Source organism: Delphinus delphis, chromosome 10, assembly GCF_949987515.2.
Source record: "Delphinus delphis chromosome 10, mDelDel1.2, whole genome shotgun sequence".
NCBI lineage: Eukaryota > Metazoa > Chordata > Mammalia > Artiodactyla > Delphinidae > Delphinus > Delphinus delphis.
The window spans coordinates 102,000,172-102,024,212 of record NC_082692.2 but is presented as its reverse complement, the minus strand read 5'-3'; the positions used below and the strand labels follow the sequence as shown (position 1 = coordinate 102,024,212).

The 24,041-nt window shown below is 55.4% G+C and overlaps 2 protein-coding genes across 2 annotated transcripts in view; one reads left to right on the top strand and one right to left on the bottom strand.

Moving 5' to 3' along the window:
• The window catches only part of CFAP92 (cilia and flagella associated protein 92 (putative)), a 163,744-nt gene that overhangs the window by 16,347 nt on the left and 123,356 nt on the right, over positions 1–24,041 (top strand). The window contains exons 2-6 of the mRNA XM_060023135.1: positions 14,859–14,981; positions 21,678–21,851; positions 22,602–22,719; positions 22,975–23,144; positions 23,426–23,493. The gene's annotated coding sequence lies outside the window, so the exon portion shown is untranslated. The remainder of the gene's footprint in view (positions 1–14,858; positions 14,982–21,677; positions 21,852–22,601; positions 22,720–22,974; positions 23,145–23,425; positions 23,494–24,041) is intronic.
• The window catches only part of EFCC1 (EF-hand and coiled-coil domain containing 1), a 32,766-nt gene continuing 8,795 nt past the window's right edge, over positions 71–24,041 (bottom strand). Inside the window, exons 3-8 of the mRNA XM_060023139.1 lie at positions 9,454–9,611; positions 7,286–7,454; positions 6,039–6,180; positions 4,116–4,256; positions 1,904–1,973; positions 71–1,101 (exon numbers count right to left, since the gene is read on the bottom strand). Of these exons, the coding sequence (XP_059879122.1) occupies positions 965–1,101; positions 1,904–1,973; positions 4,116–4,256; positions 6,039–6,180; positions 7,286–7,454; positions 9,454–9,611 (817 nt within the window). The 3' untranslated portion in view covers positions 71–964. The remainder of the gene's footprint in view (positions 1,102–1,903; positions 1,974–4,115; positions 4,257–6,038; positions 6,181–7,285; positions 7,455–9,453; positions 9,612–24,041) is intronic.

Below are 24,041 nucleotides of genomic sequence, written 5' to 3'. Positions count from 1 at the left end.
GGCAGTGAGAGGCCCGCGTACCGCAAAAAAAAGAAAATTAAAAAAAATATTATCAAACCATTACCTTTGATAATTGACTTTATTTGTGGAGTTTTTTGTATACACAAAAATTCTAATTTTCGTATATTCACATATGCCTTCACATTCTTACATAGCTTTGGGGTTGGCAGTTTTAATTAAGAACCCTCTCTTCTACCTCAGGGTAGCCCGGATTTCACCCGCGATGCACGACTTGCCATCGTATCTTTCTCTCCTACGAGAGTTTAAGGTAGATGAGGCCAGGCAGCTTGTCCTCCTCCTTCCTGTGACCCCATGAGGCCTGGTACCTACTGTGTGCTCAGGAAAGAGGGGCTCTGGGTTCTGTACTAATGGGGGCCCTTTCTGGCACCGCACTTTTGCTCTCACTGTTACCTCACATGAAATGCCCTTCCCTCCTCTCTGCCTATCTAAATCCTATCCCTCTTCTAGAGCTAGTTCAAGGCCAGCTCCACCAGGAAGCCTACAGTGATCACGCTGCCTGCCTTGGAGTTCCCCCAGCCCTGCCTGGCCTTCCACAATTCCTGAGGCATGAGTAGTTTCCCCGGTGGACCGGGGGACACAGAGTCCCTGCAGCAGGCATGCTGTGGGGAGGAAGGGGAGGAGACCCTGGGAACCCAGGGAAGAGATTCTGGACTGGACCGGGCAGAAGAGTGTACAGCTCCACTCCAAGGGCAGGGGAGACTGCAGCAGGTACAGGCTGATCCAGCAACCTTAGGGCAGTGTGGACCCTGGCAGCAGGAATGCAGGGGCTGCTAGGGAATCTGGGAGGAACCCAAGGAAGGGATGGCTGCCGGGCTCTGAACTGGGGCCAGTCTCAGAAGGAGCCTGCACCTCCAGGGTTCCGAGGATGTGGCCAGGCTGTTGCTTGAGGCTGGTCTGATGGTGGCCAGGCTGCCCAGGGGGCCCACAGACTGGGCTAGCAACCTCAGCAGGAGATGAGGAGGGAGTTGCTGAGTGCTGGAGCTGCAGAGGCTGGTGCCAAGGGCTCTCTACGCAGGAGCTCACAGCCAGCCAGAGCTCGGTGCAGGGCATCCAGCATGGCTGAGGGGCCAGACGTCCCCTCTGAAAAGGAAGAGTGGGCAGCAGGGCGGGTCAGTCTGCTCATTCTGGCCCACAGAGCTGCTCCCCCGCCTCCCTGGGCCCTCCCCAGCCCTGTTCAGCTGTCCCCCCCTCTTGCTTCTCTCCCACTGAGGACCCTGGGGAAGGGACCTTCTAATGCACAGTTTCTGACCTCCTTCTTGGTGCCAGGGACCATTCAGGGCACTGGACATACCTGAGCCCTGCCCAGCAGTGCCCAGTGAGGCCAGCGAGCAAATGCTCCTCAGCCGTCTGTCTCCCCGCCAGCCTGTGAGGCCCTGTCAGGCAGGAGCCGGCCTTGCTCCTCCTGATTTCATTGGGCACAAGCTGGCACTGATGAAATTCTGCTGCCCTGAACTTTGTCTAAACAACGGGGCCACGTGGCCTAGTACTTAAGGGAGAGACCTGAGGTTTTGGCACGGCTGGCCCTTGGCCTCTCTGTGCCTCCGTCTTCCCATCTGTGGAATGGGTATGATAACAGCCCTTCCTCCGCAGTAAGCCCAGGACTGTGGGTGAGTCTAAACTGCCCACAGGGAACTGCCTGGCTCCCCTGGGGTCTGGCCACACTGGCTTCTGTTTGGCCTTTTCCCTGGGGGGTGTGCTCCCTGCTCTTGTCAAATAGCACCTCCAGCTTCCCGAAGCATGTTCCTGAATGTACCCTTCGCAGGTGGGCAGGGCAGGAATGAGGTGGCATTTTGCAGCCCAGACACTTAGGACAGAGGTGCTAGGTCAGGATGCCCTCCAGCTGCAGCCAGGCTCTGGAAGATGGGGTCGGGGGCTCACCTACCATGTGCAGGGTCCCTGCAAGCGTCCAGTGTGCGCAGCAAAATCTTCCCCAGGGCTCTTTTCGATATGTTCTTAAAAAGAAATGGAGGGCGGGTGGCACTTGGTGGCCCTTTCGAGCTTCTGTGTGGCTCCCTGTGTCAGATAGTGTCCCCCTGCCCATGGTCCCTCCCTGGCCCCCACCCCTAGGGTGGCCGCACTGCCCAGACTCTAGGTGGGTGATGGAGCAGCACGCAGGACCCGTTTCTTCAGAGATCACGTGCTTACAGATAACTGTCCTTGTGCCCAAGTAGGCACTTGGGAAACGACTGTGAACAGAGAGCCTCTTGATGCGTCAGCTCCTTTAATCCTTGAAAGAGCTTATTTCATTCTCATTTTAAGCAGTGAAAAAAGCAATTTGGGGGACTTCCCTGGTGGCGAAGTGGCTAAGAATCCACCTGCCAATGCAGGGGACACGGGTTCGAGCCCTGGTCCGTGAAGATCCCACATGCCGCGGAGCAACTAAGCCCGTGTGCCACAACTACTGAGCCTGCGCTGTAGAGCCCGCAAGCCACAACTACTGAGCCTGCATGCCTAGAGCCCATGCTCCACAACTAAAGAAGCCACCGCAATGAGAAGCCCATGCACCACAACAAAGAGTAGCCCCTGGTCACCGCAACTAGAGAAAGCCCGCGCACAGCAACAAAGACCCAACACAGCCAAAAATAAATGAATTAATTTTTTAAAAATTTTTTAAAAACGCAGTGCTGAGAAAGTGAGAAATCTGCCCAAAGCCACCCAGCTGGGAGATGGAAGAACCAGCATTTGCCCGCAGGCTCCATGGCCCAGAGCTGTGCTGGGAACCACTACCCTCACAGCCCACAGGTGCGGGGCTGCCACTTGCCACTGTCCCAGGCTGTGTCACATCAGGCTGGGCCTCGGTAGCCCTACATCCTGGGCAGCCTGAAGCGCAGGCAGAGCCCACTTCAAACCCTGAAGACCTGTGTTCACATCCTACTTCCAGCTCATAGTGGCTGTGCAATCCTGGCTAAGTTAGTGTCTCTTAAGAAAAATTTTTAAATGGTTTGCTGATGCTATTTAGAAATATTGATCTCTGTCTTATGATTTTTTAAAATTGGGCACCTTGCCAAAGGATAACAGTACTTTGCCTTTAGATTCTCTTCGGTATTCTATGTGGATAAATGTGATACATAATTACTAATCACTTTGTTTCTTCCTTTCTAGTCCTTACAGCCTTTCTTTTTCTCTTTATTTATTTATTTATTTATTTATTTATGGCTGCGTCGGGTCTTCGTTGCTTTGTGCGGGCTTTCTCTAGTTGTGGTGAGCAGGCTGTAGGTGCATGGGCTTCAGTAATTGCAGCATGTGGGCTTAGTAGTTGTGGCTTGCAGTCTCAGTAGTTGTGGCGCACGGGCTTAGTTGCTCTGCGGCATGTGGGATCTTCCCAGACTAGGCCTCGAACCCGTGGCTCCTGCATTGGCAGGCGGATTCTTAACCCCTGCGCCCCCAGGGAAGCCCACATCCTTTCTTTTGCTTGTGCTACTGCATTGGCTAGAACCTCTACGTGGCACAAGCAGTGATGACAGGCATGCTTGTCTTGATTCTGATTTTTAGAAGGATTCCTTCTAACATTTCACTAATAAGCGTGAGGTTTGTGAGAGGTAGTTGGCTGAGACTCCTAATCTGATTAAGGACGATCCCTCCTGTTCTTAACTTGCCAAGAGGTTTCATAATAAGAGGAGCTGTTACTGACTGTTCATCTATTGAGATGAACACGTGGTTTTGCTCCTTTTAATCTGCAGTGTGCTGTACTGTGTTAATAGATGTTTGATCTTGAATCATCCTGAATTCCTGGGATAAATCCAATTTAGTCATATTGCATTTCTTTAAACACTGCCAGATTTGGTTTACTAATATGCCATTTAATATTTTTGCATCCATATTTGAATATGACATTAGCTTATCATTTTCCTTTCTTATTGTATTTATTGTCCTCTGGTTTTGAGATCAAAGTTATATTAGCTTCATAAAATGAATTAGAGAGCCTCCCCTTTTTTTGGATTAGCTTCCCTGAGCTCTTTCTACATCTGGAAGTAGAGATGACACCTGCCTACGTAGGGAAAGCTCAGAGCCAGTCTCGGACACAGGCTGGGCTCCCCAGCCCCGCCCCCCAAGCTCCTCCCCTGCCCTGGCTGTGCCAGCTCCCGTGAGCCTACCAGGTCCCGGAGCCTCTGCAGGAGCCGCAGCACGTCCTCCAGCTTCTCCTCCAGCAGGGACAGCCGCACCCTCTCTGTCTCCACCATCTGCAGCTCCAGCCTCAGGCGCTCATTCTCGTCCACCTTCTGCTGCAGCTCTGCCTGTGGGGACCAACCGGCTCAGCGCCTGCCCTGCTGCCCTCTGCCCCGTACTCACAGCACCGTCCCCAGGCGGGGCCCATGGCCTGCCTTGACCCTTTCACAGAGGTCGTCTCATCTGGCCCCCCAAGCCTGCCAGGTGGCCGGGCACATAGAAGCCCCACTGTCTCCCCAGGGATGGCAGCGAGGCCCAGAGAAGCTGAATGCCGGGCCTGAGGCCACACAGTGAGTCAGGCTGATGTAAGAATACACATCCTTCCTTTTCTGGTGGAAGGACTCCATCCTCCCTTCTCTTCTCTATCCATCTGCTTTTACTTTTTAAAGTTTTTTGGCTGCAAGCAACAAACCGATCTGGCTAGTTTGACCAGAAAGGGAATTCACTGGCAGGCTAGTGCCTTGTTCCCAGAAGGGACTGGAAGCTGGAGAACCTCAGGATGAGGCAGCAGAAACATCTCGAGCCTCTTGTCCGGTGCTGCAGCTGAGAACACTCTCCAGCCATTCCCCCCGCCCCCCCTCACTCGGGACAGAGAGCCCCAGGAGAGGGGCCCCACTGGCCCAGCCACAGTCACTGGCCCACCCCTGGCCAGGGCGCACTGACGCTGTTGATCCCATCAAAATACCAGAGGGTGGATGGTGGGAGGTCGCAGAATGTTGCATGGCCACCTGCCTTCCGAAGCAGGGATGGCAGGAGTGAGGCAGCCCCCTCTCTTAGCACCGATGGAGGGAAAGAGAAGCAGCTGAAGGCATGGTGCCATTGGACGTTCAGCTTCAGGCAGGAGAGAGGAGGCCTGGGAACATAGTCAGTAACTGAGCTCTCCAGACGCCTGTTTGAGATTTAATTAGAAAGGAGTGGTCGCTATGCCCTTTGGAACTGTATCAGATCACAGATACGTTTAAAAAACAAAAGAAAACAAAACAGTATGGATTTAGAATTTCAGGTATATAAATATAAAACTCTTTTATCAAAATCAGTTTGCAAAAGTGCATTGTGCTAGAGGGCTTAGGGAAATAATAACTTTCCATAGCATTCCATGCTTGATTACTATGGAGCAGGGAAGTTGCCATGGTGTAGACAGACGAGAAAAAACATGCCAAGTGGTATTGTTGAGATGGAGACACCTCTCTCGGTGTTGCCCGGCGCCACCCTTCTCCTCCACAACAAACTCACTAACTTTCCTTGAGGGAAGTGTCCCTCGTCCATTTCATCTGACTTTGATGGAGCTGCCAATCATGGGACCCCGCCTACCACGTGGGTTAGCCCTGGCACGGATGCATGACTGAGCCCGGACCATTGGAGCTCTTCCCTGAGATTTAATGTACTGGGCTATTATTGTTCCCCCGGGGTTTCTTCAGTGGGCTGACGGGAGCCTAGAGCTGCCTGTGGTCCTACCTTCCCGTCCCCCGCCACATGGAGCAGGCCCCTCTGAAGTAGGGGAAAGTGAGGTCAGCACCCAGAAAAATACAGAGCAGATAGGTGGAGGCGGTCTGAGTCCCTGGATCCATATCTTAGGAAGCTGGAGTGCCTGAAGCTCGTCTTAGCTGTTCTTTTGAAACTGTTCTCCCAGCTCCGTATTCTAATAACTTCCTGTTTTTCACTCGAGCTGATCTGAGATGTATCCTTTAGCTTGCAACCAGAATATTCTTCATTAGACCTAAATCATCTTCTCTCTGAGTCTCGGTTTGTGCCCCTGGAAATGGGGCACAGCACTTGGCTGAGGTCCCTCAGTTCTGCCTGTGAGAGACTCTAGCATTGCTCCAGCTCTCAGCCTGTGGGACTCAGCTGACCTCCTCCCCTGGTGTCCCCAGGGTCTTCCCACTGCAGCCCTGGGTCCCCAGCTGCTCCAGCTCCCCCAGGGCACGGGCATGGTCGGCACTGCCAAAGTGGGTGAAGTAGGTCACGAGGTTCTTGGCCGTCTGGTCATCACACCTGCAGCGGAGGAGAGTGCCAGCACTGAGGGAGCTGCTTTCCAAAGTCTGCTCCAGCCTGGGGGGGGCGGGTGTTATTACCAAGTCTGTCTCCCCTGAAAGCTGAGCGGGGCTATGGCACCCCCTGCTCACCCACCCCCGCGGCCCCTTATCTCATCAGAGCAAAAGCCAGAGGCCTCGCCCCCTCTGCCCCGTGACCTCCCGACCTCCCTCCCACCCACCTTCACTCATTCTACTCCAGCCACCGCAGGCTCCTTATGGCCCCTCCTGCATGCCTCTGGGCCTTTGCACTTGCTGTTTCCTCTGCCTGGAATGCTTTTCCCTCATTTCCTTCAGGGCTCTGCTCAAACAGCACCTGCTCAGAGGCCCTCCCCTGCCCCGCCTCTCCCTCACACCTGTCACCACTCACTGGAACAGAGGCTCCAGGGCAGAGGGCCTGTCTTGGTTAATGCTGTTTTCCTGATGCCCCCAAATTTGTTTGGCACAGAGTAGGTGCTTAGTATATGTTTGTTGACTTAAAGGGTTGGTGATAACAATGACCCTGGAAAATCAACGGAACCTTACAATATCATTTAAAAAGTCAAGGCCGCCCCCAGTGGAGTACCTGCTGGGATCGGGTACCCGTGGGGCATTTTACATCCTCGATGGAGAATCCTCACAAAACCTCTGTCAGACAGGTGTTACTGTCCCATCTGAGAGACAGGAAGACTGAGGCTCAGAAGTTGGGCGACTTGGCCGAGGCGCCCCAGGTGTCGGGAGCAGTGGGTTAGGAAAGGGACTGATGTGTTGAGGGTCCCACTAGCGCTTCGGGGCAGGTCCTGGGGCCGCGGCCAAGGGAGTGAGAGTCAGTGGGGATTAAACCACCAGGAACTGTGCCTTGGCTCATCTCATTTCACCCTCACGCATGCCGGGCGCCGTCTTCTCCCCTCCCCCAACAGATGACGGGACAGAGCGTCAGAGGGCATGGAGGTGACCCAGCCTGGACGTGAATCGGGCGGGTCAGCCTCCCACGTTCAGGGTCTGTCACTGCACGGAGGGGCCGCCCTGTGCTTCCAGGACGACTGTGAGAGCCCGGCGCCCTGGTGCCCGGTCCTGGGTGTCCTCACCGGCACACGCACCCACGCCCGCAGCTGGAGAGGCCGGCCAGCAGGGCCTTGACCTCAGCCGGTGGCCCCTGCTCCTGCTGCCACTTCTCACTGTCGTCCTCCTCGTCAGAGGCGGCCTGGCCCTCGACCGAGCGGAACAGCTGCTCGTCCACTGCTGGAGAAGCACGGGCTGCAGATAAGGGACAGAGGGAGGGGAAGCAGGCAGCTCTCCGGGGGGGTGCAGGGGGGAGGGGAGAGAGGCCCTGGTGCCATCTCCCCTGCCGGTCCCTCACCGCCTCCGCCAGATAGTGGCTCTCCCACCCCCTTGGGCTGTGCCGTGCGGCCCCCTCCCGTGTGCCTGGCCCGGGACCCCCTCCCTGGGTTTCACACGGGGACACTGGGAGCGAGGAGCCTTCCTCTCTTCTCTGCTGAGAAGCCTGGGGTCCGGCTACCCTGCGTCAGGCCCCGTCTCCGGGGGCACCTCCACTCCACCCTGGCTCGGGGGACATGTGAGTCCAGCCTGGCCGGTCAGAGCGCAGACCACCCAGCCACGTGACTGGTGCAGGCAGGGCCAGGGATCCAGCGTAGCCAGGGAGGGTCGGGCCAAAACTTGACTCAAACTTCCAGAGAAGGGTGACACCGCTGTTCCTCCAGCCTGGGGTCTGGAGGGCGTGGGTCTGAGCTGCTGGGGGCCGCCTTGTCAGCGTGAGGGGAGCCCATGCACAGGACGGCAGGTGAGGCCGGGAGGGATGGGGTCTGCTGACACTCTTGGGCCTTTAAGTGAATTCTGTGAAGCAGCAAGTTCCCTTTAACTAGAGCCGGTTCAGGCCGAATGGCCTGACACTCGCGGACAATGTCCTGACTGGCACGGCCGTGGAATCCTCCACCTTCCCGCCCCCAGAGCATCACGCTCAGCAGCTTGGGGGTGGGCCTCGACGCCTGTATTTCTTTCTTTCTTTTTTTTAAACAAATTTATTTATTTATTTATTTTTAATTTTTGGCTGCATTGGGTCTTCGTTGCTGCACGCGGGCTTTCTTTAGTTGCAGCGAGCGGGGGCTACTCTTCGTCGCGGTGCACGGGCTTCTCATTGCAGTGGCTTCTCTTGTTGCAGAGCATGGGCTCTAGGCGCACGAGCTTCAGTAGTTGTGGCACACGGGCTCTAGAGCAAAGGCTCAGTAGTTTTGACACACGGCCTTAGTTGCTCCGCGGCATGTGTGATCTTCCCGGACTAGGGCTCGAACCTGTGTCCCCTGCATTGGCAGGCGGATTCTTAACCACTGCGCCACCAGGGAAGTCCCTGGGCACCTGCATTTCATGAGGCTCCTGGGTGATCCTGGCCAGCTGGCAAGTTTGGGAACCACTGGCTCAGGTGTCCTGATTTTGGACACCCAGCTGGGTGGGCTCAGGGCCGTTCTGTTTTGTCTCAATAAAGTGTCCCAGACCCAAGAGAACAGGGTTGAGGTGACTGGTCCATGACTTTTTGATTATGTGTGTTTCCAATATTGATCATTTGTTTTTCGTTGTGGGAATTTCCTGATGATGATGATGATGATGATGATGATGGTGTGTGTGTGTGTGTGTGTGTGTGTGTGTGTGTGTGTGTGTGTGTGTGGTGTCATGATCGTCACAGTCGTCCTGGTGCCCGAGGCAGGGGCAGTAGGGGCCCTGACGTCGGGTGGGAGGGATGGCACCCAGCAGCCCGTCCACTCCTGCCTGCAGCTGAGCTGCAAGAGCCCTACTGGCTCAGACAGCTTTTCTCTCCTTTCCTCCTGATGCTCCACAGCCACCAGACCCAGGTTCATTAAGATGATGGGCCTCTTTGCGCTCTTCTTGAGGGGTGACCGTCCAGCCCTACTTACACACCTCTTAGGATGGGGAGATTACTCCACCCCAGCTCCCTGGCCCGACCCACCCCTACACGGGATTGACAAGAGACATATTCTCCCATGCTGAGCCAGAACCTGCCTCCCTGGATCCCAACCTCCCCCACTGGGTGTCTGCTCTCAGGCCCGGGTGTAGGGGGGGCTGGGGGCTAGGGGCTGCGGACGCCCAGCCTCAGCAGGTAGGGGATGGGGTTCTGTCTGGAGGCCAGATTGCAGCATCAGCTCAGACAGGACCCTGGCAGGAGGGCTGGGGCACAGCCTGGTCAGTCGTGAGCTGGCAGCAAGCCTGGGTGTGCGGGACAAACCTTCGTGCAGGGGTCTGCTCCCTGAGCTGCTGTCGGAGCCCCAGGCTCCCTCTGGAGGAAGGTCTGGGCCTCTGGTCCCACCATCCTCAGGCTCACCACTCTTGGCTTGTGGCTCTGGGCTGGCTCGTGGTGAGGTTGGGAGGTGGCTGTCCTCCGACCTGTGGGTGTGGGAAGACACGGGTGTTGGGAGGGAGGGGGCTCAGCCAGTTTCCTGCGGGAGAGCGTGGGGTATGGGCCCGCCCTTCCCCACTCCCTGCTCTGCACAGCTAAGCTGTGATATGCCTGCAGAAGCCCCTGTGTGGTCTCTGTGGCCGACCCCATTGGCTCCCTACCCAGTGGCCAGTATGGCCGAGTCAGCCTTCCACGGTGGATATTCACCCAGCCTCCCTTGTAGCTAAGACGTAGGCTTGTAACTGAATTTTAGCCAATGGGACTAAAGGCAAAATCTTCTGAGGAGCGTCTGCATCCGGGAGGGCTGGGCAGGGGTCCTTGATTCCGACCCCAGCGCTGCCAACAGGAACTGGCAGTGGGACTTGGGCTCCATTTTGCAGGTGGGTCACTGGAGCCGATGCCTCTGAGGTCCTCCCGGCTCTGATTGGGTTCTTGCGGTCGGGCCTCTGTGAGAGGGCAGGGACCCGGAAGCCATTAGCTTGTCCAGGAGCTCCTCTGGCCACGTGCCGGTCAGGCGTAAACACAGCAGCTGTCCCGGAGTAACTGGGACACGGGGAGAAGGCACTACAGAGACCCTGAACAGGTGTGGGCGCGCAAGGTTGGTCAGGTGAACTCACCACCCAGAGGACCACCTGCTGAGCCAAACAAGTGGGGGTCTGCAAGGTTGTACAAGGCCCAGGGTGAGCCATCCGCCGCTTGGGGCCATCCAGCACCCCTTCCCCAGGGGTGACAGCTCCCCGATTGTCCCCACCCCCAGCCACAGGCTGCTCACCTGCACAGAGGAGGGCGTAGTACACAAATCAGCGTAATCCCACCCCCAGCCACCATGATTGGCTAAGGGCTGCACAGGTATAGCCAATGAGATGCAAGGAGCTGTAGGCTTGGGGAATTTCCCGGAAACAGAGGCAGCCCCTCCCCAACCGAGCAGGTGTGCCGTGGGGAGATGTGACAGCCACCTGTGACTCTTAGGGGGCCACCTGGAGATGCTGGGGGCTACGGATAGAGCCTAACTGACGGCAACAGGAACGGATCCTTGGTAACATCATTAGAGTTGCTGGATCAGGCTCTGCCTGAAGCTAGAGCTAAGCCTAACCTTCTGTGTTTTTTTTTTTTTTTTTTTTGCGGTACGCGGGCCTCTCACTGTTATGGCCTCTCCCGTTGCGGAGCACAGGCTCCGGACGCGCAGGCTCAGCGGCCATGGCTCACGGGCCCAGCCGCTCCGCGGCATGTGGGATCTTCCCAGACCGGGGCACGAACCCGTGTACCCTGCATCGGCAGGCGGACTCTCAACCACTGCACCACCAGGGAAGCCCTAACCTTTTGTGTTTTATGAGCCAGTAACTCTGACTGATAAAGTCCTGCTTTCAGACTCCCCCAGTGCAAGCCGAGAATGGGAAGGTGCTTGGCAGTAATCAGTGTGAGACCCCCCTGGATGGGGATTCTTGGTTCAAAGAGAAACCGTGTGATTAGAGCTTAGGTCATATCATTTGAGGTCTACTTGGGCAGGTGACAGTCTCTCTCAATTCCAGAGGCTCAGACCACAGCCAAAAGAAGAGAAGACACAGGGGTATAGGGTCCCTGTCTCCAAGACTCAGGGGAGGAGGCAGGTAGCCTTTATGTGGCCCCAGAGGGCAGTGCTTGACCAGGATGAAGGGGGAGGGGGAGCAAAGACGAGAGAGAGTCAAAAGAAGGCAGTTTCAGCTCCCTTTGAGGAAAAACTTTCTCACAAGGACTGCTGACCAAGAATGGAATGGGCTGCGTTGGGAGGTGGTGAGCTTCCTGGCAGAGGAGGTATGTAAGCAGATAAAGGACTTTAATGGGTGGAATTTTGAATAGAATCAGACTAGGCAATGTCTAAGTCTTCCCACTGTGAGGAATTAATTTTTTCCCTAAATTATTTAAGGGCTTCAACAAGCAAAATGAGATGGGGGGACAGCCCTTATTCAAAGTTTCCTAGCAGAGGCTGGGCCTCCCCTCCCTGCATCCCCTCAGCCACTGGAGTCTCAGAAGCCGCGTCCAGGAGCGACTTCCTGCGTCAACACAACAGTAAATCTTTCAGCATGCTCGCTCGGCGCCAGGCACTGTTCTAGGGCTTTGAACATTTCCTCACAACAACCCCACAAGGTAGGTACCATCATCCCCCCCATTTTGCCAGAGTAACTGCCTCAAGCCGCACAGCTTGGAAGCGGAGGAGCTGGGTTTACACTCAGGCCCCTGTCTCCAGGCCCACGTCTCGGTGGCCCCACCAGGTGCAGCGGAAGCTTGCAAGGCAAGCTTGGAATGGCCCAGCCCAGCTGCTGTCCTCGTTAGGTGACCACAGGTCACATGCAGCAAAGTGGGGAAGAGGAAGCCAGCGAGGACAGAGTTCAGAGAGTGGGACGGATGAGGACACACTGGAATTTTCCAAGTGCAACGGGGCTGCAGAGAAACAGTGGGGTGTTACTCTCGTCCAGCAACTGGTCTCTAACGGCCTGTATCGCTGCCCCTCTCTCTGCTGGGTCGATCTGCAGGATCGTTCGCGTGTCACACAGATGAGCTGTAATATCTCCACCTTGAAACAAACGCAACAACCCTCCCACCATGTGGCTCCTCCACCCGCTTCTCTGCCTGCTCTGCTCACATCTTGTCACCCGGCACCGCCACACTGCCGGGCCTGCCGAGGCAGGGCTGACCCCACATCGCTCCCTCACTGGATGCCTCCTTCCCTCGGCTTCCGGGAGACGCTCAACCTCCCCTGCACCCTTTCTTGTCTGCTCTGCTACTTCCTCCTCTTCATCCTGGCCCCTAACCCCCACGGCCCTCGGGCACCACCCGAGGACCTCTTCCCTTCTTCGTGTGCGCTCCCTCTGTAAGGTCTCAGCGGTGCTGTGGCTTCAAGCACCAGTGGCTTCCAAATCTGCCTCTAGCTCTGGCTTCTCAGATCTGGTTTCCCAGTGAGCTCCCAGCGCAGCTGCTGCCTTGGCGTCTCCACCTGGATGTCCCACAGGCATCTCCACCGCTTCCTTGTCTTACTCCGTCTGCCTCTCCTGCTCCTCCCGTCCCCGTGTAAAGCGCCGTCACCCACTTGGCCACTCAAACAGTGTCCGTTGGGTTTGGCCACCTGGAGGTCATATGCAGGGCCTAGTCCGGGGGGGCCTCAGCAACGGTGCTGGGCGGAGGGCTGCAGTATAGATGCTATTCTGTGGCGCCTACAGTGCCTGGGTCCGTGCAGGCGGGGGTGGGCGGGGAGAGGGGCGCAGTCCCTGCCCTCAGTGGTCCTCTGGGTGGAGACATGGGACCATCAGGCAGGGAGAGCAGAGACAGCCCTCATTCTTCAGGGCCGTGCCCGCTGGACGCAGGGCTGGACCTCCAACAGACAAGGAGGGCGTGGGTCTGCAGGGCGGGGCGGGCAGCCTGAAGGAGGCAGGACCTGGGGTTGAGCAGCATGAAAGAGGCCTGGGCGGAAGAAGAGAGGTGGCAGGTGTTTGGGGACCAACGGGGGCAGCAGGGCCAGGGTAGCGGGCTCGCAGAGCAGACCAGAGAACGGGGGAGCTGGCCCTGACCTGGCACCCTGCTCTGGGCTGGGCCTTGGTGTGCTATTCCGGGCAACCCTCATCCCTGGGCTCTAAGGTTGCTGTTTCTCAGAGGACGAAAAGATTATGTCACAGAGGTGTTGGGGGCAGGACGGTGATGCGGACCCGGGTCCACGCCCTGCCCAGCGCGACCTGCCCACGGCCCACTCCTTGCTTCACAGGCTCCACTGAGCTTCATACTACAGGTGGTGGAAGCATGTGTTAGGCTGACCCAGATGTAATTGCTGACTTCCTGCTTTTGACCTGCACAAGGCCACCTGAGAGTGGTTCAGACTAAGAGGACACGTCTGTGTAATATTTCTTGATTGACTGACTGCAAACCCTCACTGCAGTAGTTTGTGAAAGGCTTTGTTGCAATAGTCCGGCCTTAGAAATCTGACAGCTCTTGGCCCTGGGACTGGACCACAGGGCCCAGTGGTTTAATGAGGGTTTCCCATAAGAACGAGATCCCTGAGGTTGGCTCTGGGGAGGAGATGCAGTGACCTGGGGGCAGGTGGAGGTCACCTGTGGTGCCCCCCTGACTTGCAGCTCTAGCTTCTTTGAATGCTCCAGCCCCAAAGTCACAGAGAGGACCCTGTAACCTGATAAGTATGTGTCTCTTTCCACCCACCCCCAGGCCATCAGCACTTGCTGTCATGGCCATTTTCTGGAAAACAGCTCTGACCCTGCTCCAAAGCCTTCTGTGTCTTCCCATGGCTGACCGGACAAGTCCAGATCCCCCCATATTCTAGCCGCTCCCCAAGCTAGTTTCCGCAAGTGATGAAGCTAAGATCCGGAGGAGGAAGGGATATATTTTGTTCAAGAGGGTCCCACAGGTGGCGAGAAGTCCCACTGCCCACCTCCACTTCTGCACTCCAGTCCCCACTCTACTCTGGCTGCCAAAGGGAGCAGAGGTCAGCTCTGACCCCGTCCATCTTCCCTGCGAAATGCTTCAGTGGCTCTCTGTGGCCAAGAGAAAGAACGCCAGTGTCCTTAACACAACCTCGAGGGTCCTTCACGGTCTGACCCGGCCCAGCCCTCCAGCTCATGGCTGCTGATGCCGCCTGGGCATAGCAGAGCCAGACCCACAGACCCTCCGGCGCGTTGCCCTCTAGGTCCTTGTACGTGATGACCATGGCCAGCACCTTACTGTGTTCCAGACGCTGCTCTGGGTGTTTTTTTCCCTTATATATACAGATTTAATTTTTTAAATTGAAGTATAGTTAAATTACGTTATATTAGTTTCAAGCGTACCTCAAAGTGATTCAGTTATACTTGTGTGTATGTACACACACACACACACACACACACACACACACACATATTCTTTTTCAGATTCTTTTCCTGCATAGGTTATTACAAGATACTGAGTAGAGTTCCCTGTGCTCTACAGTAGGTCCTTGTTGCTTACCTATTTATTTTATAGATAGTATGTACGCTCTGAGTGTTTTAATGAAAAAAGTCATCTATTCCTCCCAGCAGCCCTAAGAAAAACTTATTCTCATTCCTACCATTTCACAGATGAGAAAACTGACGTCCAGAGCTGGGGAAACTTGCTGAGACCGCACAGATCCCTCGAGCTGCAGTGTGGACCCATCCCGAGCTAGTCCTGCCTGGAAAACCCTGCTGGTCCTTCAACCACCCACCTGCCGGGTCCCCGACACACATGTCGCTTCCTTTCAGAACTTGCCTCCCTACCTGGATGCCCTGAGCTCCCACGGTCTCCAGCGGCTGTTGTGCTGTGTTTCCCCCATCAGACGGCGTTTCCTGGAGGGCAGCCAGCACAGGACAGAGTGGCCCGTCAAGGTTTGTTGAACGATGAATGCGGGAACGGATGAATGACACCACTGGCAGCAGTTCACGGTGACTAGCGGGAGGGCAGGTCAGGGGAGGACAAGCCCAGCGCCCCGGGGGGGATTCCAGCTCCTCCCGTCCCTCTGTTCTTGGATTGTTCCAGAAAGACAGGAGAGCGCTAGCTTTGGAGCCACAGACCGGGGGCGAGTCCCATCCCCATCACTGCCGAGTCCCATGGATGGGGGCTGACAGAGGGGTGGACCCTCCAGGTGAGAGGGTGAGAAGACCTTCCCAAACTGCAGGCATTTTGGGTCACTGGCCCTATTGTTGACTAATACAGATTTCCTTTCATAGGAAACATTATCACCAAGAGTAAAAAGCCACTGTCTCTTGCCATAAATAGAAGGTAACCAGAAAAACAAAGACAACAAAACAGCCAGTTCTAGCTAGATCCTGTTTTCAGGCTGTTCTTTCTTTGTTAAAAAGAGAGGGTGGCTAAGGGGAGTTAGAGATTCACCCGGTCAGCCCAGGACCTGAGACAACCAGGACTGCGAAGGCCGGCAGAGGCCCTCGCTGGCCTGTGACCCCACGTCCACCCCCTGCCCACCTCGGGCCACTCTCCTCTGGGGGCACAGAGGGGCTGGGGGACCTGCAGAGACACCTGTCACCCCACAGGCACAGCGGAGCACCTCCCTCTCAGCTGCAGGCCCTCCTGGGGAGAGGCGGGCCCATGGCAGCCCACGGTCCCCTCACGCCCGGACAGACCACGTCCTTGTGCCAGCAGGGCGTTCCCTCCAGCTGTGCACCTCTGGGTGCCGCCCTGAGCCCCGAGTGAGCCTCCCTCTGACGCCTTCTTCCTGCTGGAGCCCGGTGGCCAACATGATCTGACAAGGGCCAGATGTTCCCCTCTACTCCTTCCAGCCCTGGCAGCTCACGCCCAGCTCCGGGCCTCCGACGGACATAGCCTCCCTTGGTTCTGCGATGCAAAGGGGGGTTCTCGGGAGCTGCCTAATCTGGGTTCCACCCCACAGGACCGTGGCTTTGCGATGTGACGCTCCGCAACTGCCCCTGCCCCCCGGCCTCCATCTCAATCCTCTCTTCATTCACCAGTAAACACTGATGGGCCCTGGGGTCCCATGAAGATGAAAAGAAATAACGGTACTTTTAAACACGGGGAGCTCCTGCCTCCGTTTAGTATTCAAGGGGATTTTAGGTGGCATTCGGATGAACAGGTTGTGTGAGTGTGTGTGTGTGTGTGTGTGTGTGTGTGTGTGTGTTACACAGTTAAGTATTTAGTATAATGTGTACTAAAGACAATTAATGAACCATTTTAGTTTTATGTTTATGACAGCGATAAAACTTCCTTTTAAATTAAGTAAAAAGAGTGAGATGATTTAAGGAAAAATAGTAACTAAAGGATAACAATACGGGTGCTCTGCAGGTATGCTTAAAGGTGACACAGCTCCTGGGAGAGTGTCTGAAATTTGGCAAACGCTTGGACAGCAGCACGTCATAAGCTGTGGGCACTGTCGGAGCCAAGCTCTTGCCGTGTCCCTCAGCCACTCGTTCTATCCCCTGCACAGCAGAGGACCCCACCGCTAACATACTGACACCCTCTTTTTATAACATTCCTGTGCTATCCCTAAATGAGCTAATAGACCCTGTCTTTACATACACTTTGAAGAAATTAATGTGATGCCTTGTGATTTAAAGGAGAAAGGAATTTTATAACATACATTTCAATAAGTAAATGCTCAGATATAAAGAAAATTTCAGATGCTTAAAACTATAATGGCTAAGTTTGAATTTGAGAGAGGTAAGGTAATGTTCAGTGGAATGTTGTTGACACTCTTTCCCTATAGTTGACATTTTGAAATAAGGACTAGGAAAAGATATTCAGATAGATGGTGGAGGGACAGATGGACAGACAGATAGACAGATATACAGACTCCCTGGGACGCAGAGTAATGAATGCCAGTGGACACAGGAACTCCTTACCAGCTGGTAAAGCTTCACAAATGTTGCTATCATCTGTGATGTGGTTATGCAATGATGAGCCACCCTTGGAAAATTCCAAACAAGTCAAAGTATAACCTTCCCTCAACTCACACTGCATTGCATTCTTGCAAAATTCTTTGCATATTAAACCTGTGCAAAAAAACTGTGTTTGTATGGAAAGCAGACTTAGGACCTAGGCTCAGATAATTGCAGTGAAAGCAAGTTTTTCGCAGAACGAACACACAGCAGGGCATTTGGAAGTCATGTGGGGTACAAGGCAGTCCTGGTGGGTCGTACAGGGCCTACCTGGAGGCCTGTATCCCTGGAATCCACCCCCAAGTGCTGGCAGCACCGTCCTCCTAGTCACTGAAACGAACAGTCGCTCCCCACAAATTTCCAGAACGTCTCGGGGGGAGATATTGCTCCCATGGAGATAGCTTGTTCTCACCACATTCACAGGCTGCAGGGATTAGGGTGTGGGATCTCCGGGGTCATTCCTAGAAATTCTGCCCGCCCGCACAGTAGCCATGGTGCTGCCACAGCAGGACAGACACTTCATTGGAAAGAAAGGAGAAGTGAGTTGTTCGAGGCTGTACCCAAGCCAGTGGTTCACGGTTGTAACAACAGAAACCGTCATTGAAGCAGGAAAGGAATTGGTGGGCAGGACACCCAGGAGCTAACAGAGTCGATGGGCAGCTTGGAGGGCCAGGCTTGGGCAGAAAGCAAGGGAGGGCAGACCCAGCCGGTGCAGGAGCAGAATTTCTAGGAATGACCCCCCAAGATCCCACACCCTAATTCCTGCAGCCTGTGAATGTGGTGAGGTATCACTGCTGGGATGGTGTTATGTTATATGGGACAGCTGACCTTAAGCTGTGTCACCTCATCACACGTGTCCCTTTAAAAGCAGAGAACTTTCTTGGCTGGTGCAGAAGAGGAAGTTAGGGAAATGTGAAGTGTGAGAAGGACTTGGGTCGTTGCTGGTTAGAGGAGGAACAGGGACACAGGAGATGGCATGTAGAGAGCGACCCCTGCTGACAGTCAGCAAGGGATGGGGATCTCAGTCCTACAACCACAAGGATCTGAATTCTGTCAACCCCTGGGTGAGCTTGGAAACAGATTCTTCCCCTCGGCCCAAGGTCAACAGCACCTTAATTTCAGCCTTGTGGGAGCCTAGGCAGAGAACCCGGGCAAGCCTGCCTGGACTTCTGGCCTGCAGAATGTGAGATCATAAGTGGGTGTTGTTTTGAGTGCCTCCGTTTGTGGTAATTTGTTATGGTTGCTATGAACCAAATACAGCAACCCAAACAATCACACCCCATCTGTCTTGTTGGCACAATCTCAATTATTCCGTCAGGCACTGAGTGGCCAAGTGCTTCCCAGGCACTGAGTGGCCAAGTGCTTCCAGACAGGAGATCTGATTGGTTTAAGCTGATCATGATTATTCCTTCCTTTTGCCAAGGATTGGTTTAGGAACAGGCATGTGATGTGATCCTGGCCAATGAGAGATGAGGGGAGGTCTTCCAGGAGGGTCTCTGGGAACAGAGAAGTTGAAGAAGGAAGTTATATTTCTGTCTCTGGATGTGGCGGTGATGCCTGGGCCATGGCAGCTATCTTGTGACCACAAGGGGCCTTTGCTGATAGGCCAAGATGACAGGCTAAGAGTCGAAAGATGGAGAATTGGGTCCTTGCAAACATCACTGAGCTGCTGTCCCCTGGACTTCTCATGCAGGATTATCAATGTCCCTGTGGTTTAATCCATTGTGAGTTGAGTTTTCTGTTACTTGCAGCCTAAAGCACTGTCACTGATAAACACTTCACAGCACTGCTTGGGCGTTAAATGAGGTTGTGTATGTGAAGTCGTTAGTGCAGTGCATCATAACCACAAGTGCACAGAAACGCTGGCCTCTGTTCCCTCCTGCCTCAACCCCTGGTTGAGTCAGGGTTCACCCAGAGAAGTGGGGCCAGTAGGGGATGCCCATCTACATCCACGTCTATAGCTACAGTGCTGTCTCAAGAGCTTTGTAACCAGGAAGTGGCCTCTGTACTCAGCGAGTCTGAAATCCAGAGGCAGGGGAGCGCACAGGCGGCCTAGACCCTTGGGCACAGCAGAAACTGTGTCCACAGGCGGAACCTCTTGGTTTCAGGGAAGCCCTCAGCCTTGCTTTAAGGTCTAGCAAGTGATTAAATGGGGCTCACCCAGATTAACCAGGATCATCTCCCTTACTCAGAGTCAACTGGTTAAAGACTTAAGTCATATGTAAAATGCCTCAAGGCAACCGTAGGTTAGTGCTTGAACAACTTGGGCTGGAACCAAGTAACTCAGCAAGGTGACCCAGCCAGAGACCGTCACACCCCTGCATTCAGCCTTTTCTGAAATGGATAGAAGACGTTACTCTCATTTGCTTCCCTCTCTGCATTCAACCCTCTGACACCCAGTAGCCCCCGAGCTTTGGGGAGCTGCAGGGCAGACAGGACATGCAGGGCCTGGCCAGGGCTGGCCAGGAGTGGAGTCTCCAGGCAGCCAGAGGCCCTGGAGGCTCGCACACCGGCTGCCTTTGCTGTGTGGCGTTTCCTGAGTGAAGGCTCGCAGGAAACAGAGACGGGTGTGTGAAAACAAAAGAACAACAGTAGGAAGAAGAGCTTGAGGGGGGGCCTTGGAGGAAGAGCCGAAAATAAATCCTGAAGAGGGGAGTGTGCAGACAGGCCTCGGGGCCTGGGAAGCCTTTCTGACTGTTCCTCGTTTCTGGTCCCTACCTGAATGCGGGGCACCGCCTCTACAGGGGGGTGGGTGCAAGGGGGTGTCTGAGCAGGCCCCCCACAGTCCGAGCTGCTAATCTGGCTCTGCAGTTCATCCCACAGATGAACTATGTGCTGGAGACACTGTACTTACCAGAATGGCCCGACCTCCTGGAGCCTCCCTTCCCCTGGGCGACATGGACCCCGGTGAAGTCACAACAAAAATAAGGCCAGAGGCTGTGAGAGATGACAGGGAAGCAGGCTGGCCGGGCCGCGGCCTCTGAAGATGTCATGGGATGTAGCCAAGACAGCTGGGTGGATGCGAATTAGTCAGAAGCTGCCTGGGAGCAGTCGGGGAACCCTGTGCCTGAAGTGGACCAGGGAGGGGTTTCGGGTTCAAGGAGCAGAGAGGTCAACATGGCTGGAGGGGTGCACAGCGGGCAGAGTGGAGGAAGCTGGGGCCAGAGTGGGGCCCCATCTCTCAGGGCCACGGTCATGGCAAGGAGGCCCTCAGCCCAGGTATCTCAGGATGTGACTGTATTACTGTATTTGGAGACGGGGCCTTTAAAGAGGTGATTAAGTAAAAATGAGGTCCTAGGGTGGCCCTCATCCAATGTGACTGGTCTCCTTGTAACAAGAGGAGGTTAGGACACAGACATGCACGGAGGAATGACTGTGTGAGGACGCAGGGAAGAGACGGCCGTCTCCAGGCCAAGGAGAGAGGCCTCAGGGGAAACCACTGCTGCCCACACCTCGATCTTGGACTTCCGGCCTCCAGAACTGCGAGACGGTGCCCATCTGTGGTTGATGCCGCCCAGACCGTGGTATTTGTCACGCAGCCCGAGCTGACTAATACACTGCCACTAACACACTGTAGCAAAGCAGCCACCTCCACCGTGCCCTCCCCTTATTCATCCCGTGTACTGTCACCTATTGGTCAGCGGTCTCCCCCCAGGACGTCAGCTCCATGAGGGCAGGGATCTTGCCTCGTTCATGGCTGTTTCCCTTGGACCCAGGGCAGCACGGCACTCTGGGCATGTGACAAAATGTGGTTGGATAAAGAACAGTCAGTGGTTAATTCTGACAGAAAATCGTGAAGAGACCCCACAGAGAATCTCTGTCCCCTCTCCGCTTCAGGGTCTCTGATGTCGGTGGCTCCAGCCTTCTCTAAGTCACCCCTGTCCTCTCAGGAGGATTCAGGGCAGGTGATGGGAGCCTCAGGCGTTTCCCATGGTCCGTGCACCCGCCCGGTCAGGAGGAAACACCTGCCTTTCTGGGCCAGGCCCTCTGCCCAGCAATGGCCGCAGGGGCAGAAAGGAGGGGCATTGGGCGCCATTGCTGCCCGCAGGAGCTCCCAGTCGAGAGGGACTGCTGTTCTTTGCAGAAGCCACCTCCCCTTCAATCCATCCGTGAGACCCAGGTCCTGTGAACCAGAGTGGCAGTGATTGGTCCAGAGTAGTCACATGACACCCCGCCAACTTAGCCAGTCAGCATATTCCAGCATCCCTGGTACCACTGATTGGTTCAGGGATGGGCGTGACCCATGTCAGGATAATCAAGAGTTAATCTAAGGATTTTCTTGGAGCTATTGGGTTACCCCAGTAGAGGGATTGGTGCTAATCCTGGGCTCAGAGGCCCAAGCATCCCCTTTTTCATCTTCCCTTTGCTTGGTGCCACGCTGCAGCCTTCACTCGTCTTGGATTCTCACTTCTAAGAGGAAGGTCACGAGGTGGAGTCTGTTGCTTTTGTCTCATGGCATCCTCCTCCTGTCTCCTGATAACAGCACCCACTTTGCTTTCAGGAACTGTCCCGCCCCCTACCTAGCATCCACCTCTCCCAGACCACAGGGTTGAGTGTGCGTCCTAGTTCTGGCTGGCTGGCGTATCCTAGCGCCCTGGCCACAGTGATGGCCTAGACGTGGCCTGTCACCCAGGCTGGGCTGGGCAGCGTTCTTCCCTGAGACTTTATCTGCAGGTGCTGGGAAGCAGTATGCAGGTCACTGAATTTGGAAAGTTACGGATCTGGGGTCACTGCAGCCTGTCCCCTCCCGTGTGGAGCCGGAGCGCGTGAAACCAAGCAGGGACAAGCAGAGGTTCGGGATGGATGGACAGTGCTGGTGGCACGGGATTTAAAGTCTGCTCCCTGCAGGTAAGCGCCAACTGATGACAATGAAATTGGTGGACTACTTACTGTGTGCCGGGCACAAGTCAAAGTGCTTTTTACACGTTATCTCACTTAAGTCTTGCCTATGATGTAGGCACTAAAACTAACCTCATTTTCCAGATGAGCAAACGGAGGCAAAAACAGGTAGAGTCAGAGCCTCTCAAGAAGGGTCAAGGCACCAAAGAAGATGGATAAAGCAGGCAGTGGCCAAAGGCGACCGACTGGTCTAGCACTTCAGGCCACCCCGGGTCCTGTGCGGCTGCCCCTGACCTGGGAAACCGATATCGTGGTCCTCTTGTCACCTGTCTGTGTGCCTGAGGCCACCCGCCTGGCTTGGAACTGGGAAAGCAGGGCTCGCAAACGTAGGGTCTCAGAGCATCCCCAACTAACCTCGAAGGCACAGAGCCGAGGCCTGTTCCCGAGCCCCGACGGAAGCAGCGCGAGAGCCCAGGACACTTGGGCCCCTGAGGACTGAGTCCAGCCTGGGCTATGCCCTGACTGCCTGGGTGACCTTGGCCAGATCACCTCAGGGAGGGACTCTATCCATCGAACAACTCAACCGGTGGTCCCCGGCTCCTCCCCGCTCACTGCCTGCACTCATTCCCCGGCTCCGCTGCCCTCTGGGGCCCCGCCCTGGCTGTTGAGCTCACACAGACGCGCACTTGTGGTTTCTGGGCGGGCCTTGCTTTTCTGGATAGAAACGAACAGATGTCCTGTGCTTTCTGCCTTTAATAGCGTGTGGAGGCCACGTGTCTGAGGCACATCTCAAAGACTCATCACAGAGCCCGCCCCGGGCTTCTGGTCAGGAGCAGACAATGAAACCCAAACCGCAGTGTGCTCCAAGCACTGTTAGGTGAGTTCCTGTAACTTTCGGCGGAAGGGCATCCCCAACTGATGAACCCACCGCTAGAGATGTCTTCCCAGCTGCCCCTGGAAGGTCATCTTTACGCAGGTGTGGTGTGACCGCCCACGTGCCATACTGGCCGTAGTGGGTAACCTGTGGCCAGTGGAGCTAGAGGTGTCGGGGATGCAGCGAGAAATTGTAGGTGGGACTTGAGTTTAGGTCCAGGCGGTGTGGCTTCTTAGCAAACTCTGGCTGCAATTTCAGGGTGACGTAGCAGGGGGATAAAAGGTCCGGTAATCCCCCATCGGTCCTGGCCGGACCCTGAGGACTCAGGAGGAACCACAGTCACCTGACATCCCCCTCCTCAGCCTGTACTCAGTGGGATCCTTTGCTGAACTGGGCTCCTGGGGGTCCGTGACTGTGAACGTGACCAGGTAAGATTCTCGAGGCACGGTTCTCACTCCCACTGACCCCTGAGGTCCTGGCTCGCCATCCAGCCTGCAGCGCATAACGTGCCCACGACACGTCGGAGCGCTCTGTTAACGCTAGGGTGAAAGCCACTCGTGTTTGCTCTCCCCAACCCAGCACGAGGTGAGGACACCACGGCTGGCTCTGGGTGACCCCTTGCTGGCTCCTCCACCCAGAGGTAGGTCCCCCTTGTCAACCTGGCTGCTGCCTGTGGCTCTAATGCCTGTTTCACCCTGCAAATCCTAAGGTGCTGTCCTTGAGGAAGGCTCTGACCTAGAATGGAGAATGGCAGGTTGAGGCTCTGCCCAGCTCCAGGTAAGGCCTCCAGGTGTGGGGCTGGTGGTCTGTCCCTTCTCAGGCGCTGGACCCAGAAATGGTCTCCTCACCAGCCTCCTTGCCTCTCACCTTCCCTCCTGCCCATTTGTCCTTCACAGGCAGCCTGAAGCGTTGCTCTGAAGCTCAAAGTGATCACTTCACTTCTGTTTCAAGCCCTTCTCTGTCTCCCTCGTTCTCTGGGGTGAAGGCCTCGTGCCTCAGCCTGGTGCTCAGGGCCCTTCGCCATCCTCGCCTGCCCTTCCAGCTTTCTTTCCTGCCACTTTCCACCTCAAACCGCCAGCCACAATACGTCTTCCTGTTCCCAAGAGGCACCAAGGCCTTCACACCTCCAAGCCTTTGCACTCACGGCAACCTGAATCTGCGATACCTCAGAAAACTCCTACTCATCCTTCAACACCCAGCTCAGATGATGGCATTCCCCCGAGAGATGCCCTAGCCATCATCACTCACGCTGGGGTCAGGGTCCTGTGCTTGCCCACACTGTGCAATTCCGGTAGGACCCTGACACTCAGCTGACACTGTCCACT